The 18,295-nt window shown below is 47.5% G+C and overlaps 1 protein-coding gene across 1 annotated transcript in view; it reads left to right on the top strand.

Annotated features, from left to right (window-relative positions):
* MYO1E (myosin IE) overlaps positions 1-18,295 on the top strand; it is a 195,259-nt gene that overhangs the window by 150,519 nt on the left and 26,445 nt on the right. The window contains exons 18-22 of the mRNA XM_044230483.1: positions 6,040-6,138; positions 13,002-13,146; positions 16,561-16,675; positions 16,926-17,095; positions 17,179-17,324. Coding sequence (XP_044086418.1) covers positions 6,040-6,138; positions 13,002-13,146; positions 16,561-16,675; positions 16,926-17,095; positions 17,179-17,324 — 675 coding nt within the window. The remainder of the gene's footprint in view (positions 1-6,039; positions 6,139-13,001; positions 13,147-16,560; positions 16,676-16,925; positions 17,096-17,178; positions 17,325-18,295) is intronic.

Below are 18,295 nucleotides of genomic sequence, written 5' to 3'. Positions count from 1 at the left end.
TCTGGGGACAGACGGGAAGCGGAGGGGGGAGCCTTCATACTGCAGAGTCGGGCGGGTTGTAAACTTAGTTGGAGGCTCTGTGTAGACGTTCTTAGGCCACTTAGCTTCTCACTGGTAGCCACAGGACAAGGCCTCGCATGCCTCAGCTTGGGGTTCAGAGCGAAGGTCTGAAAGGATGGTTGCAAAGCCATCTGTCATTTACTGTTGCTCTTGGGGATCCTGGGGGCATGTGCTAGGTCTGGTTCCAGCCCCTGAGGACTCACTGTGTTCCTGAGCAGAGTGATGACTCCCTCCAGGAGGATCAAGCCCCAGGAGGCGTGTGACACAGGGCGTGCAGCGAGCCCTCTCCACTCGGACCCCTGAGGAATTCTGGACCACCATTCCTCCTACAGCTGCCATTAGGGATTTGGGCTCTGCAGGCTGGAATGGGGGTGTTGAGTGGGAAAATGTTAAGGATGACTGGCGAGTACAGTTTTATCCAACAGGCAGATCCAGACACACACGCCTAAGACTGACACCAGCGTCCGTGAGCACAGGGGAAGCAGGACTGAGGCAAGGCGTTACGGAGATGGGACAGGAGGGAGGAGCCTGCCTTTGTCACCAGGCAGTCAGGTCCCCAGACAGGGGCATGCAGAATTACGGTCTTTTTTGTTTTCTCTCTTGGAGAAAAGTAGGCAGAGTTAGGTATCTAGCGATGTATTAAGGTTCAGCTCCGCAACGGCCAGACAGGACGTGTGTAGGTCCCTTCCCATCCTGCCGGCGAGATCCTTTCTAGGCATGGCAGGCCATTACGGGAAGGAAAAGACGAGTGGGGAGGAAAGTGCCGGGGCCCCAGCGTTCAATATCCGCCATTCCTTGTTGGTGTTTTCTCACGTCCTCTGCAACCTGAGTCTGTTTTCTCACCTCACGATGCTGCGGGCTATAGCAGCCTTCCATTTCCTCCGTCTGCGGTATTCTGAGGGATCTCATCTGTAGGTCCATGCTCCTCAAGTGTCGTTTCTACTGAGGGGCTGACTGCGATTCTTCTCGAACGTTACTGGGTAATGACACGGAGCCTCAGAGAAGGGATCCTCTCTGCCAGCCCATCAGTTCAGCTTGCAGGGACTCTTGCATTATTAGCAGACTCTACAGTCTTCCTCTATGTCAAGGTGATCCTAATCCAGCATCTAATCTGCCCTAAGAATTATTCTCCTGACTTTTCCATGTGACAGCGCTTGCGTTCCTTCCCAGCAGCTGTCCCGTTTCCCTGCCGTCTTCTCTCCCACGGCAGTTGCTCTGAAGGAAGGTAGAATCTGACCAACCCCCTTCTTGGTCATTCCCCTGGAGGTACTTAATTTGCCTTCTGCTTTTCTGAAACGTGTCCCTCACTTTCTCCTTTGAGGCTAAGAAGGTAGCAGCACTGTTACTTCTTCCCACCTGAAGATAGAAGATGTCTACTTCTTGATTTATTTATTTAGCTCTCAAGCTTGTGGATGCATCGGAGGACCCCTTAGAGGGCTTGGTAAAACTGGGTTGCTGGTCCCTGCTTCTGGAGATTCTGATTCAGTGGGTTTAGGTAGGGCCCAGAAATGTGCGTTTTTAAAGATTTATTTATTAGAGAAAGAGAGAGAGAAAACATGAGTCGGGGGAGGAGCAGAGGGACAAGCAGGCTCCCTGCCGAGTGTGGAGCCCGACAGAGGGCTTGATTCCAGGAGCCTGAAATCATGACCTGAGCCAAAACAGATGCTTGACTGAGCCACCAGAAGCTCCTCGGTGATGCTAGTGTGGGTGGTTTGGGTCTCCCACTTTGAGAACAGCTGGTCTAGAGCAAAGGGCTGGCCTGGGATTTGGAAGGGCTGTATTGTGGTGCTGGCCTGTCACTAAGTGGTTTGAGTGAGACATTTCATCTCCTCAGTCCTCAGTTTCTTCTTCATTAAACTGAGAGCATCCGTTCCTAATGGGATCTCCTTCAGTCTGACAGAGTGTCTCTCCCGGACCTGGGGGGGCTGTCAGCCCGCCTCTGCCTGTCTCTTTGTCACTCCCATCCTCCCCGCTCCCACGTGCACTCGCATACGCACCTCGCTCCGTCCCAGGCACATATACACACCCGGTAGAAGGCGGGTGACACAGGCAACCTCAGAAACAGATTACAGGATCTTGGAAGCAGACGTAGTGCTAAGGGGTGCTTTAGGCCGTCTTCCCCCCACCCCCCACTTCGAATCCCACCCAACTCCCCGGCCCCGGCCCTTTCCAATAAACGTCATCTTCAATGAAAGCATCTTGCTCTGCCTACAGATGCAGCCCACCCTGCCCAGCACATGCTCCCTTACCCTGTGTAGATTGCTCTGCTCCAAGTCCCTCTATTATAGAAATTTTGCGTTTTCCCAGCCCTGATGCTGTCGTCTGATAAAATCCAAACTGATTCACTGAAATAGCAAAAAATGGAGAGATTAAGACAGAGATAACGTTTATCCCTAAATCCCCATAAAATCCCCCCACAGTGGTGTTTTCCTTTATTTATGTACTTACTTATTTATTTAAAATCACATCACTGGGGCACCTGGGTGGCTCAGGGGGTTAAGCCTCTGCCTTCGGCTCAGGTCATGGTCTCAGGGTCTTGGGATTGAGCCCCGCAATCAGGCTCTTTGCTCAGCGGGGAACCTGCTTCCCCCCGTCCCTCTGCCTGCTTGTGATCTCTCTCTCTCTGTCAAATAAATAAATAAAATCTTAAAAAAAAATAAAATAAAATCACATCACTTACTTGCCTTGCAGTAAGGAACTTTATAACATCCATTTGTGTAAACAGGTGTTAAGAAGTCTGCGGTATTTGTGGGTCAAATGTTGACTTATATTACAAATGGGATTGCTTCCTGGGATGCACCCCTCCCCCCAATCCCGGTTCGGGTTTATTATGTGACAGATGGTTTCATTCCTTCTGAGTGCGGAGAAGTTAGGGGCTGTGAAAGGGCACTGTGCTTCATTGGTGGGGATTACACGGTCAATTGAAGTTCTCGGTGGACAGGGTTACTCATTCCACAAGTTTATGGGGTGTGGTTTATTTTTCTTTTCCTGTTGAAAATGTGTTTTTGTTAGGCTCTGGCAAAGTTGCCTGCCCTGGGTTCTGAATTGCTGTTCTAGCAGAGTTCTCAGGCCTTGACCTACTTGCATTAACGGCGAAGGAAAGTCTTGACGAAGACTTGCCCCAAGGGAACCACTGGGCATTGCCAGCCTGGCTGATGTTTACTGAGGAAGAGACAGTGCTCCAAGGTTATGCAAAAGTCAACTTGGATCCTTTGGTTAAATAAAATGCTAAACAATATGGAATTTGCTAAACTGATTGTCCTGTGGAAGAAAATTTCTGTAAGACAATTTTCTGGTGATGGAGGTTAACAGTGAATGAAACAGTGTTTTAGCATGAAGCTTATTCTATCCTATGGGATCTATGGAAATGGAACGTTTCTTTGAATCAGAGGGTGATGCATTCCCTACCTCAAAAGCATGGGATAAAGCCAGTATTTACGAAAAATACTTAAAATGATCAAATATCCGGGGCACCTGGGTGGCTTACTCAGTTAAGCATCTGACCCTTGGTTTCAGCTCAGGTCATGATCCTGGGATCAAGCCCCACATCGGGCTCCTCTGTCAGAGGGGAGTCTGCTTAAGATTCCCTCTCTCCCTCTGCTCTTCCCCCTGCTCGTGTGCTCTTTCTCTAAAGCAAATTTAAAAAAAAAAAAAAAAAAAAAACTTTGTAAAACAATGATCAAATACCTCTAATTGACACCCTTGTGTATTTTTCTTAGCAGAGAAAAGGTCAGTGGTGAGTTTTGGAATTGGAGGATAGGAGAAAGGAAAATTAATTACTTCCCTGAATCTGATTTCCACTCTGTTAGTTAGCCAGACACGTGTCGCGAATCAAGTGCGGATATTGAATATTACTTTCTATGAAGGTGGGTTTTTTTTTGTTTTTTTTTTTTTAGGTTTTTATTTATTTGACACACAGAGATCACAAGTAGGCAGAGAGGCAGGCAGAGAGAGACGGGGAAGCAGGCTCTGTGCTGAGCAGAGATCCACCCCCTCATCCAGCTTAGTTTTCCTCCTGCTCCTTCCTCTCCCACTGCCCCAGGCCACAGCCTTTCCCACCTTTGTGCCTTCGCTTCCACGGTGCCCCCCTGCCTTTCCCTCCTCTGCATCTGGTGAATTCAACTCATCCTTCCAGACCCAGACACACGTCACTGTCTGAGAATACCAACCCCGCCCCCGCCCCCCATGAAAAATCCATTTCTGTCTCTCGTCTCTGGTCCTGGTTTACTTATTGTAGCTGCAGATGCAGGAGCACCATAGCCGCTTCATGTCGTGTGTGCCTGGAGCCAGCTCAGGACTCCCTATGCAGTGTACCCAGTTAGGAAGGAAGAACTAACGTCACCATCCTCTCTCCAGACGTGGGAAGTGGGGCACAGAGAGGTTACACCGTGGCAGAGCTAAGGCCATGCCGGGAAGCCAGCCCCAGGTCCTGGCTGTGCACCTCCATGCCTCCTGCAAAGTCTGCAGTGGGAATCTGCTGTCCTTTCCCGGTTCCCTAGCAGCTGCAGAGGGCGGCGCAGAGGGCCCCGTCGGCGTTTGCTAGCACGTGCACAGCTTCGTCGGGGTTGGGGCTCGCTGTGAGCCTTGTTGGAGAGACAGGTGTGGGTTCCCCAGTGAAGCTGGACAAGGCCGCTGCTAGTGGGTTCTCCGGTGCAGCAGGTCACAGAGGTCACGAGGGGCCATTCCTCAGGAGCATCACGAGTGCGGCTTCACCCCAAATGTACTCAGTGGGGAGAAGGCTGCTGCCTCCGCACTACGGCACAATTTCTCATTCCCCTCAAATACCATGTTTCCCAGTGTCCGCATTCAGCCAGCCTATGTCATGTACAGCAGAGGCCCCACTGCCCTCCCCGAGGGGACGCTCAGAAGCCTGTGGCTGGGATCTGCCACTCGGCTTCCAGGACACTTTTCTTCTCTGGAAGGGGTGAGGCATTTTCACCAGCGTGCGCCCCCCCACCCCCACTCTGTCCCCTCCTCGGACCTATCAGGCCTACTAAGCCAGAATCCTCAAGGGACAGGGTAGGGGACATTTGCTCTGATGTGAAAATCCCGTGTGAGAACACAATCTAGTAGGACCTGCCTCTGTTTTCCAAAACACACTGGCAGTTGCTGATTCTCATAAAAACCAACTAAAACTATCATTTACATATGTCGTTAGAGAATTTTTCATTTAGGTGTTTGAAATTATTTTATATGCCCTTTCTTCTGTTGCATATGAAAAGCTGAGATGTGTGATCTCCCTACGTCTAGAGTCACTATAAAATTTAGGTAGAGAACAAAAATAGCTCCAGTGTCATTTAAATCCAAAGTTAAAAGTTCTTCTTCCCTTTAGTCTTTTGAAAAACAGATACTTCTGTTCATAATCTCTGTGACAGACATATGGCTTTTTGTTTTACCATTTTTGGAAATAGATGTGTGGCGTCTTCTGTAATTGCTGTATTTCACAAAGAAATACTTTTAAGACGAATATTCTATAACCTGAGGGTCAGCTCAGTCTCTGAACAGTATAAATTATAGTTTGTTTTTGAGAGGAGGGGGAAGGGCAGAGGGAGAAGGAGAGAGAGAAAATCCTGAGCAGGCCCCGTGTGCAGCAAGGAGCCCAGTGTGGGACTTGATCTCACAACTCTGAGTTCATATGACCCAAGCCAAAATCAAGAGTGAGATGCTTAACCAACTGAGCCATCCAGTCGTGTGTGTGTGTGTGTGTGTGTGTGTGTGTGAGAGAGAGAGAGAGAGAGAGAGAGAGAGAGAGAGAAATTCAGCTGTGTATATTTAAAGATCAGATTAGCTTTTATTCAGTGATTCCTGAATAAGGCAACATCCCATCTAGTGTATTTTCATAAAATGAAGCTCCTGAATTGTAGTCTTTCTAATGTGTCCTTGCTGCTTGAAACTGGGGGTTTGCGGGGATAGTGTGGCTAGGAGAGCCCGATGGAAGAATTATGCAGTGATATCCTGGCTCCCTTTCCTCCTTTCCAGAGTGAAGCATCAAGTAGAATACCTGGGTCTGAAAGAAAACATCCGAGTGAGAAGAGCTGGTTATGCCTATCGGCGCGTCTTCCAGAAATTCCTGCAGCGGTAAGAAGCTGGTGACTGTGGATTCTTTTGGGTTTGTTTTCTGTTTTTTGTTGTTTTATTTGGTTTTGGTGGGGTTTTTTTTGTTTTTCTGTTTTTTTGCTTTGAAAAGTTTTTTTTTTTTTTCAGATATAATTCACTTACTATAGCATTCACACCTTAAAGTACATAATTCTTTGGCTTTTAATGTATTCATAGACTTGGGCATCCCTCACCACAATTAGTTTGAGGACATTTTCATCACCCCCAAAAGAAGCCCCACTTCCCTAGTTGCCAACCCCTGAGTCTCCCCTCACCTCCTGCCCAAGGCACACACTTCTTTCTGTCTAGAAAGAATTTAAAAATATTGCTATATTCTGGCCATTGCATAGAAATAGTCTTACAATATGTGTTCTTTGGGTCTGGCTTCTTTCAGTTCGTGTAATGTTTTTACGGGTCGCCTGCCCTGTGGTGTGTATCTGTGCTTCATCTCTACCCGCTGCCCAGTAATACTGGCTTGCGCCAATATTGCAATGCTATATTACATTTTACTCGCTCGTCCGTCAGCTAGGTGATGGGCATCCGTTGTTTCCACTTTTTGGTCAGTGATGAGTCACAGAGAAAGCTGCGGTCAGCGTTCACCTACACACTTGTGTGCACATGTGTTTTTATTTCTCTTGGATGCTCACCAACAAGGGTATTACTGCGTCCTCTGGTAACTCTTTGTTGTACCTTATTGATGAATTGTGAGATTGGGTTCCAATCTCACAATTCATTCGAGGGTTCTCCTTGCCTATTTGCTAGTATCTGACTTCGGTAGCACCTATCCTGGTGGGTGTCAGGACGTGGTTTTGCTGTCATGTCCCTGATGGGAAATAAGCATATTTCATGTGCTTACTGGCCTTAAGAGAAGTGTCTGTTCAGCAGCTTTGCCCATTTTTAAATCAAGCTGTTTGTCCTTTTTTATTAAGTTGTAACAATTCTTTTTACCATTGCTTATTGTAGAATAAATCGGTAGCCACAAGTGTTTGGTCTGCTTAGTGTAACACACCAGTTCGGGGATTCATGATAATTGTGACATGGGAAGGTTTAACTTAACTGACCAAATTAGTAGTATGAAGATGATTTCAGGAAACCTACTTAAGAAAATAAGCTTAAAGTATTTAACCTCAACATTTTTGTAGAGCCCATGTATAAACTTAAACTGGTTTTCACGTTTCTGTTAAAGCGTATTTGACAGGACCTTTACTCAAATTGCTCTTATTTTGTGCTCCTTATTTTTGAAAAGGATAGAATTTAGTGTCCTTAATATTACACGGTTTTCACTTCTCTTAACAATTTGAAGTTAATGGGCTCCCACTGTATTTTCTACATCTGTTTACTCTCATTTAAGAGAGAAGGAAGTCATATATTAGCATTTTAATCAGAAAATAATTATGTCTTCGGGGTATAGCTAGAGGAGCAGAATATAAGAATTTTTTTTTTAATTCAAATTTTATGTAACAAAGAGGTAGCTGGCTGAGGAAGAGTTAAGGTTTTTGACATAGAGGTTTTTGACATGAGTTAAGGTTTTTGACCTAGAGTAATTCTAATGAAGCAAGGTTTCCTTGAGGACTGTCATTGTTTATTTTGTCCTGAGATTGGAATGGCTGGCCTACCGGTCGCCAGTGTGGGTTGTTGTATGTGGAAGGTCATTGATGTGGAAGATCAAGAGAGACTTAACAGAAGCATGGGTCTTTCCATACAGTAAAGCCCCATTGACTCTCTCCACAAGATTCTGGATAGTTTGAGAGGCAGACTAGGCATGAAATCTACCCTCACGGCTCTCTGAATTGATGAAAGGGCCCACTCCACCTAGGGTGGAAACAGAACTGTATGGAAAGACATATTTAGGAGGTCGAGAAAAGAAATCTGTCAAGTTCTTGCATGATGATAGCAGCAGACATTTTGCTGACACACAACTGACATGTGAATTACCAAAGACGACTCTCCTTTAAACAGATCGAGAACACAAGCTGGAAAGGGATTTCTCAACCTTAGCTATTGACATTTGGGACTGGTTGAGCCTTTGTCATGGGGCCATCCTGTGTGATGGAATGCTACTCTCTGTCCCTCCCGAGCTGTGACAACCATAAGTGTATCCAGATATTGCTTCCTGTCCCCTGCTGGGGGTGGGGGTCGGGGTAAAGCCACTTGAGAACCCCCGGCTTAATTAATCATTGACGTTTTAGCCAAACTGCATGTCTTTGACAAATACCCTTTTTTAATTAAGAGGGGAAAAAAATTAAATACAGGAAACAGTGAATGAAAAATATTTCCTCTATCTTTCCCTACCTCAGAAGGGCCTGCCTTCAGTGATTCCAAAGCATTCATAATTTTATCCTCCTTCAGTAGTTTTTCCTGTATTTAAAAACTCTTTAATCTTCAAAGTCTCTCCAATTGACATTACTATTAAAAACTAATTAGATATTTTAAAAAAATTAAACTTGGGGATTTTCTTGTGGATGTTTTGTTGTTCGGTTGTTTGGTTTTTGGGGAAATGGATTCTGAAAGACCTTGGGCCTTCCATATTACTTAAAAACAGACAAGCCCTTGGGATGCCTGGATGGCTCAGTTGATTGAGCCTCTGACGCTTGATCTCACCTCAGGTCATGATCTGAGGGTCGTAGGTTGAAATCCTGCATTGGGCTCCATGCTGAGCATGGAGCCTACTTTAAAAAAAAAAAAAAAGGATAAGCCATCAGACTTGACCTCCATAAGCAATGCCATGAGCCTCTGCACTGGGGAGAGCAGGCTATGTTACAGGTTTGCCGCAGCTCCGTAAATGAGCTGTGAAATGACCTGGTTTGGTGATAACATCCGGGACCTCTGTCGAGTATGTCAAGTGCCACCCTGGCCCCATGCATGGGACTTTCTTCCATGCCTGACACAGTGTTAACCTGTAGTGAATCTCTGTTGGCCCCTTAATGCTGAGGGACTTTGACTGAAGCGATTCTGTCCTTGGCTGTCTCCCCTCTGGCGCTCCTGCTGTGGGCTTTTCCTTTCAGAAGAGACAGATGGGGACGCCTGGGTGGCTCAGTTGGTTGGACGACTGCCTTCGGCTCAGGGCGTGATCCTGGAGTCCCGGGATCGAGTCCCGCATCGGGCTCCCAGCTCCATGGGGAGTCTGCTTCGCTCTCTGACCTTCTCCTCGCTCATGCTCTCTCTCACACTCTCTCTCTCTCAAATAAATAAATAAAATCTTTAAAAAAAAAAAAAAAAAGAAGAGACAGATGGACAGCCCTGTCTTAAACAGAGCAGGCCTTTTTGATGTCCTATATCTTTTGATTTGAGAATCCTAGGAGAGTAATAAAAAGAGAGTTCGGAAGAAAATTTGTTTCTCAATAAAAAGTACTCAAAAAATGGCTAGCAGGCCATCTGTGTCCATGGCCAGGGACTATTTCTCAAGAGACGGTGCTGCTTTCCATAAGGTGTGTGAGTCCGAGATCCTGGTCATGCCGGATAGGGCCAAAGCATGCCACTGTCTGTCTCATCCTGAGATCCTCTGTGAGTAGCTGAACCGTGTCATACTTTTATTCTCCTCAGAACTGAGAAAAAAGGCTTTGTTTATAAAGTGGCTTTCTGGATGCCTGCAGAAAGCCTGCGAAGTGAGAAAATAACAATCTGCAGGAAAGGGGTGCATTAATACCCAGTATGACTGCCCGTGTGCCCGGCTCCTACACCCCTCCCTGGGAAGGCAGCCCACAGGTCTAAACAGAGCGGTAGTTCTCACACAGCCTAGAGCTTAGAAAATAGGCTTAGCCAATGGGAAATGGCCTTTGTGTGTGTTCATTTCCTCCCTGAAAAATGCTTTATGTGTATCAAAACCATCCCTCTTGACTTTGAATCGGAGACTAAAGATCAAAAAGATGGCTTAATATCCCCCCCAGTGGGCCATGTGCTCTTGAAGTAAGTCCTGCCCCGCCTTCAGAAGGAGCACCCTATTCACCATCCTCAACACCACATTCGGGTCTTTAGAAAGTGTCAAAAAGCTATTAGAAATGGCAGTCACTTTGACTCTCAGCTTGGGAAAATAACTATAGATTCTTAGAAAACAACTTTTCAAGCTAGGCAGCCCTGACTGTGGCTGGAAATAAGCCCAAACGTGGGATCTGATTCTTAGGAAGAAAAATCTGATAGCAATGTAAGAGCTTTCTAATATTGTTCTTATGGCACCAACATATTTCCCTTGACCTTGACCTAGCCTCTCAGAATGTGGAGGGCGGGGGAGAGGCACATTTGTGAGGAAAGTCAGTCCATATCCTGGGCCAGCGAGACGAAAGAACAGAAGGCTCAGGAAAGCATGGGGTGTGTCCAGAGTATCCTAAGAGCTGTCTAGACTTTTGTGTCCTTGGATGTCAGAAACAACCTCAACTCCAGTGCCGGCACTGGGGTCAGGGCTGCATTTCCTCGGAGGAGGAAACATTGATTATTCATCTGAGATAACAAGGAGCCCATGACCCGCCAGTCCGAGGGAAGAGGACAGCCAACGCACAGGCCTTGAGATGAAATTTTGGCCTAGTTGGGTCTTAAACGGAAAATGCCTGATGAGAGGAATGTAAGCTATGATGTGCATCTCTCCGAAACTGGGGGCTTCCCTACTGGGAGAGCCTTATACGAGAATTGGGCGCTGGTCTCTCCAATGAATACAAAAGGAGGCGAGGAGGGCACATCAGGCGTCCTGGCAGCTAGAGAGCCAGAGCCATCGTGGTCTGTGGTCACGGGGCCCTGGGAACGCCACGCAAACCCCACGTCTCCCCTAGACCTGAACTGTTAGAAGCCTTGCCTTGTCAGCTAAAGGGAGAGAAAGTCTCTGCAAAACTACTTCCGTACTATAAAAAAAAAATCAAATGCAAAATGCAGCGTCATTTTAATGGGGGTGGGCGTGTGTGAATTGCAAAGAGCTGCCCGTTTGCTGTTGCACGACTCATAGTTGCCTTCAGAATTTTGATTACGTGGAGCCAGCCAGAATTGTGCTCTTAGAAACGTGTCACCTTGGAGGCCTGGCTTTCTTCTTTCTCTCCCGTAGCCTGCATGAATTTCTCTCCTTCATCCATTTAGCTTGCCAGTACATTCCCGCTTGTTCGGCGGGTCCCCCGGTGGCATCTAGAAAGGTTCTGCTCTCCGTCATTTCTGTGTGGCTTCATTTGTTGGACTTCATTATGCCGCACACGAAATGTATTCATGCAAATGTGTGGCTTCAGCTAGGTATTTCCATTTTTAAGTTTTTCATCTCTAAATAGGGAGTAGGAGGGTTTGCTTCTCTGAGACATTTAAGACGTTATCAAGCAAGATGTGAAGATTTAGGAGGAGCGGAGAGGGTCCCTAGATCACCTTGTCCCAGCTAACTAACGCTAAGGGTAATAACCTGATTCTGTCCAAGGCACGGCAGCTCTTCTTGTCAAGATTCCTTTTTTCCTTCTCCCTTCGATGCCATAGGTCAGTCTGGTCCTGGTAGTAGCTACTGAGAACAAAGGGCCTGACTTCTCTGGAGGACTGGAACCCATTCACTGCCTCTGTTCTAGCTGTGCCTATGCAAAGGCCATGCCTCCAACTTCCCTTCCACACTCCTTTCTGATTTCTGCCCCCCTCCCCCGCCCACCCCTGCCTTTCTTTCCTTCCTTCCACCTTAAGTCTGCGGAACCCTCCATAGCTGGCATCCTGTAACGCTTCTGTTGCTAGTGTGTCAGCGTTTCGCGTAATTACAGTGTTTGTAGCACAGATGTGTAGTAGACTGTATGGCCTTTAAAAGAAGTACATACACATCACCACCCCATGGCTTATAGGTAGTGTGGCGGTTGGGGTGAGATGGGGGTTCACATCTCAGCTCTGACAGTGACTAGCTAAGTAGCCGTGGGTGGGTCTCTATCTGCCTCTGTTTCCTACTCTGCAAAGTGGAAAGACCAACTGAATCCGGTGGCTGTGAGAATAAAATGAGATCCTCCAGCTAAAGCACCAAGAACGACGCGTCATGCAGACAGAACAGCCCATCGTTGTTGGCCGTTTTCTGTTGGCTCTGACCGCCGAGCCCGGATGTTGGGGAAGGTGCTCAATGTGTGCTATGAACTACACGGGTGCCCTCATGGAGGACGCGTAATGAATTAAGTACAAACGTGAATATCATTACAAACTGTAATAGGTTTTCTGAAGGAAAAATAGTATTTTCTGTGAGAGAGACGAGCGGGGCAGGGGGGATTTTTTGCTTGAGTAGTCCAAAAAGACTTCTCTGGAATTGTCACTGAAGGGGAGGGTCCCTGCACTAGAAACAGCCACGGGAGGCATTTTTAGAACGACACAGCCTGGTTGAGGGAACGGCATGGGCCAGGCTCTGGGGAGGGAGAGTTTAGCATGTGTGAAGAAGAGGCCATCCTCCCAGGAACACGGTGAGTAGGAGAGAGAAGAGCCAAGGACCGCGTGACCAGGGCCTTGGGACTCGAGATGCACAGGACTCCAGAGATGGAAGTGCATCCTTAGGAATCACCACTGCTTACGGGGAGCTTTCTGCAACACTTCCCATGAACTGTTTCAGGCCGCGGAAGAGATGGGAGAAACCACTACTGAGAAAACAATGTTTGATTTTGCCCGAAGATTGTCACTGGCCACCTTCTGCAGTGCTATTTTTAGATGGTGGTAGAAAGGAAAAGCAGATTTTCACCAGGGCGTTAGCATGGAAACGGTCGGCTGGGGCGTGGGTAGGAGGGATCTCGGAAACGGGAACACCAGACCTGCTGGCATCTCACGGCTGTGGAGACCCTGCCCCTCAGCCCTAGAACAGAGGTGAGCCGGTCTCCAGGACTCTGCGTAGTCCCGTCCGAGTGTGACCCTTCTCTCCCCGCCTGTCCTCCCAGGTATGCCATCCTGACCAAAGCCACCTGGCCCTCATGGAGAGGGGACGAGAAACAAGGGGTCCTCCACTTGCTGCATTCCGTCAACATGGACAGTGACCAGTTCCAGCTGGGGAGGAGCAAAGTGTTCATCAAAGCCCCCGAGTCTGTGAGTGTGCCACGGCCCCCCCCAACCCCGGTCGTTTCCTCAGGGCTGCCTCTCCCCCCCCCCAGCACCTCTCCTGCCCCTCTCTGCACAGGGATGGCTGCATTCTCCCTCTTCTCCCCCTTTGTCCATGCCTTCGGTGTCCTCACCCCTGCTCCCAATCTCTCTCTAGGTCATTCCCCACATCCCTGCTCCTTGTGGCTCTCAGTGGGCACAGCAGGTTTAAGAAGTCATGGAGTAGTTTCTCTTCTTTCTCACTTTCTCTCTCATTCATCCTCTTGAGGTGATAGGCCATTGTGTACCCAGAGCCTTGTACAGAACATGGCTCATAGCAGGTGCCCACCAGTTACTTAGAGTGTCCAACGGTGTCTCAGCTGAAAGGGACTTCTTGGTCCCACACAGGAGGGTTGGGTAAACTTACATCCTTGCCTGGGCGACACTGGTCAGGTTATGCCACATGGACGTAGGCTTCCTCCTTGCAGGCAGCACAGAGCTTATAGTGGGGAGTCTCGAGACTTTATCTGGAAAACCCTGAGGGAGTCTGGAAAGAACTTTGAGGAGACAAGGAGGAGGAGAACTCTCTAGGTTCGTGGAACAGAAATATTTGGCATCAAACATGCATTTTACGATTCACAAACATATTAGACCTCCACAGATTCATTGGAGGAACTTCTTTCTCTTTCCTGATGGGGAGGTGGTCACTTTGAGCCTCATGAACGTCTGTAGGAAGTTCTCCGTTCCTAAGCTAGATTCCTTGGAGCAGAACCCGTCAGTTCTTCTGCCCAGTTAGCTCTGGGACCAGGGAATGAAGACATTACTTCTTAAAAATGGAGAAACTTCTGGAACTAACTGAGTTTAAGCATCATCATTTCCTGAGGTTCCTTGAACAATCACAAGACTCCATTTTAAGAGTCTGCAGTGAACTTGGCAAAATTAATCATCAGATCAAGCGGAAATAACATGAGAACTGGCAATGTTGGTGATAGTGGAAACACTCAAACTTGAGGCAAATCCCGGTCTTGCCGTGAGTTCTCTCTTTTACAATGGGCCCCACAGCCGCTGTTCTGCCGCAGAGGATCAGCCGGAGACCGAGAAATGATAACGGCTGTAACTGAATGGCTTTAAGAACCATAAAAATTATTAAATAAATAAGAGGCACACATCAGTAGAACCCGTTTATGAGAAGTTTGTGGTAGCATTTTCCACTTTGAGTTATTTGTAGCTTCACAGCGATTTCATTTCCAAATATAAAATGAAAATGTTGTGTCATACACCATTAAGCAACCCACAGAGCAGTTCCTGTTCTTTCTAAAATGGGATGGAATGATTTATCAGTACAATGCAGAACTCCTCTGTTGTTTTATACCCGCTCTTACTTTTTTGTCTTGCTAAATTTTCACATATAATTAGAACAGCCTCAATATTTTTCAGACTTTTTTTTTCTGCTGTAGTTGAACTGTGGGTTTTACTTCCAAAGTCAAGGTTTATTTTGGGTGTGCTTTTCCTTGTCTTCCTCCTAAATGTTTTATCACCATCACCTGATTCTTCTTTTCCCCATCTTTTTCCGCACACACGCACACACTCACCTTCACCAGTGATCTCCCCCCACCCCCGTCACTCGTCCATCTACATTGAGCCCTGACATTGCAAACGCTTCTACAAAAACTGGTTTTTAAACATCGACCCTTATGGTTTTGTCCTGACTTTTATAGTAAATGCGCTGACTATACAAAATAACCCATTTGCTCTAAGAACCCACATTAGACATCAGACACCAAAAGGTTTGGTTTTGCTTATTTGTTACATATGTCCATGATTTGGGGTTTATTTTTCTCTCTTTGTTTTCCTTTTTTTTCTTGAACCTCCCTTTCATCTCCTACACTTGTGGAAAAAACCTAAGACCCAGCTGATCTTTGATAATCTATAGGAAGTTGGGAATTGGTTGCCTCCTGCTTTCTGAGTCACAAGTGTATTTTCTGTGACACTCCCAAAATAGTTCTGGAAAAGAAGAAAACAAGGCTTACTCAGAAACCCAACACACAAGATAAGAAAGACCAACGAATATTCTTCAAACAAGCAACCTCAGAGCTCAGATTTTAAACATTCTAAGCAAATATGCAACTGAGTCTTCCTTTTGTTTTTCGAAATCCACTCCTCATGCCTGTTGTTAATGGTGCTGAAGGCTGTGGAATGAAGCAGCGCCTTCCCTTTGGAGTTTGAGATGTTGTTTTTACACAGCCGGGACTGTGAAAAGCAGAAGCTGAATGACAGGAAGGGACAGATGTGGCTCCTGAGTATAGACCCAGATAAATGGAGGCGACAAATCAAGGCTGGCTGCCTTCAAACTGAATTCACTTGTTTACTTCTGGAATATTTCTGCACTGACTTGTCATCTTCACGTGTGTTCATTGGTACCTCTTATTTGTTTCCTAGAGAGTCATGAAACCCACTTCCTAGGTGAACAAGAAAGTTTCCCACCATTTCAAGAGTGGCTCCAAAGGCAGATTTGCAGAGAAAGACTCGCATGTCAAAGTGAGGAAGAGCCTGGCAGGGCATGGAAGACCCTTGATTCACTTTCCAGACCCTCCCAGATAACAGAAATACGTGGCCGGTGTTGTCGTTGATGAGCCAAATGAAATAAGGTGTTCTGGGATATAAATCTAGAAGGATTTCCGAGCCCCAGTGGGCACTCGGCACCTTACAGCGGTTTGCTCTCGTCTTCGTTCTTCCAGAGCTTCGCCGAGGAGCGTGGGGAGGTCAGGATCATCCAAATGGCTCACGTCTCAGGACCTGCCAGTGTCTGATACGGGCCCTTAAACAAGCCGTGTCCCGACGTCTGTTCGTTGCACGTCTGCAGTCCAGCTCCAGTAGCTCTGGTGGTTATGCTCGGGCCCAGTGGGTCCCTGGAGACTGTATGCAGTGGGACACGTGTACTTCAAGGAACTGAAAGTAGGGCAGGCCTCCCTCCACAGCAGCACGAGCTCTGCTCCGATAGAAGCTGGACACTGTGAAGAGGCGACACACAGTCGCAAACAGCCGCCACCTCTGACCCGTTTCGCCTGGCCCGCTGCTCTCCTCTTGCCATCAAGGCCGAGAGCCAGTGGATAAATGCTGAGTCCCTCACTTGATGCGCACAGGTTATGGGCAAGGCAGGCATTATCAAGGCCCGACTGACCCTCAAGATATGGCTGTTTTCCATTCGGTTTTCTTTTGTTAAGCAAATAAAATAGAGATAAAGATGTCCCAGTGATTCTAAACAGTATGCCCTAGGAACAAAGTTTACATGGGTGTTCATGAGTCTGAGAAGCTGCTTCCCAGGTTATGTCCTTGACTAACCTGAGTGTCCCTGAGATAACCAAAGAAAGTGACGTTCAGGTCTTGTGAGTTGGCTCACGTTTGCCCTCTCTACATTCACAGCTATTTCTTCTAGAAGAAATGAGAGAGAGAAAGTATGATGGGTACGCGCGTGTGATACAGAAGTCATGGAGGAAATTTGTGGCGCGGAAGAAATACGTCCAAATGAGAGAAGAAGGTATTTTAGTCGTTTGTGGGTTGGTTTTGTTTTTTTGTTTTTTGTTTTTGTTTTTTTTCCATGCATTTAGCAAATCTCAAGAATAATTTTGAGCTTAGATGAAGTTACAGGTTCACTTTACTCTGCGTATAATGTCATGCGTTAAAAATCTTGCGTTCATGTAGAATTTCTCTGTGTTTTTCCACACGATTTTCCTCCTCTTTCCAGAGGACTGACCCTCCCATATTCCCCGTCCTTTTGGTTATTACAGCCTCAGACCTCCTGTTGAACAAGAAGGAGAGAAGGAGAAACAGTATTAACAGGAACTTCATCGGGGATTACATCGGGATGGACGACCACCCAGAACTCCAGCAGTTTGTGGGGAAGAGGGAGAAGATCGATTTTGCAGACACAGTGACCAAGTACGACAGGAGGTTCAAGGTACGCCCTGACCACAGGCTGGCTCGGGGGACGTTGCCACTGCGACGCGTCTGTCCGCCTCCCTAAATCCCCTCTCCTTCCAGGGTGTCAAGCGAGACTTGCTTCTTACTCCAAAGTGCTTGTACTTAATTGGACGAGAGAAGGTCAAACAGGGCCCAGACAAAGGCCTGGTGAAGGAAGTGCTGAAGCGGAGAATCGAGATGGAGAGGATCTTGTCCGTGTCCCTCAGGTGAGTGGCAAGTGTCGGAGGCACAGGGCTGCCCGACCCTCCTCATCACCGCCAGCTGCAGTCGCAGCCGGGAGAAAGGTCTGGCCAGGTCCCCCAGTTGTGAAAATCGTGGTGAAAAGAACCGAGTGTCCTATTTTGCTCTGAGAAGACCGGGCCTTCAAAGGTCTCAAAAATGAGATTCCAAGAAATGACCTTCTGGTCAGCTGCACTAATCAAGGGGTACGCAGATCTCTTGTTCTTTGCAAATGTGAGAGGAAAACCTGATATTCAAAACTGAGTATAACTGTTCTGACTAAAGTGGGGACAAGGGACCAGAGGCCTATTCCCAAGCCCTCCTCACCCATGTTGGAGACCTGACCCACTTCACACCAAAGGCCCAAGCAGAGATGGCCGGCCACTCATCAGTATCACTTTTTAGTTGGTTGTGACCATGGGTTGCCCTGGGAGGGAAGTGTCTTTGGACTCCTGAAGTTCCTTTTTGCCTGTTCGTGCATGGAGAGAGTACGAATGCTCTCCACAGTCTATAGCCTCGGAGTCCTTGCCAAATGCTCCCTTGAGCCCCAGGTTCACAGGCAGGGGCTCTGGCTCTTCCTGTCAGCACTCGGGCTTTCTTTTGACGGAGGGGCTTGTATGTGTGAGGAGATTTCGCTAAATCCTCCCAGGCTCAGATCTCCCAGACTAAGGTCCGTCTGATGAGAGGAAATCCTCCCAGCCCACAGAAGGCTGAGAAGAGAGGAAGAAAACCTCCTTCGGGCTCCGTAGTTTCCCCCTTGAGTTGTGTCCCTGGAACCTCTGAGGAGATTGTTGCTTCTGTCAGGGAACGGCGTGGGCGCCATTGCACTGAACGTGGTGATGTTCTGGTTGCTTATGAACACATCCTCTGGAATTGGGACACCTCTCCACCCTTATTCCACGGAGAAGACAAAACTGCCATTCTCGGGGAAAAAGTCCGGGTTTTGGGTGCTCAGGCC

This window comes from Neovison vison, chromosome 13 (assembly GCF_020171115.1).
Source record: "Neovison vison isolate M4711 chromosome 13, ASM_NN_V1, whole genome shotgun sequence".
Taxonomy (NCBI): domain Eukaryota; kingdom Metazoa; phylum Chordata; class Mammalia; order Carnivora; family Mustelidae; genus Neogale; species Neogale vison.
Note: the sequence above shows the minus strand (reverse complement) of the source record. Positions and strands in the feature narration are given on the sequence as shown.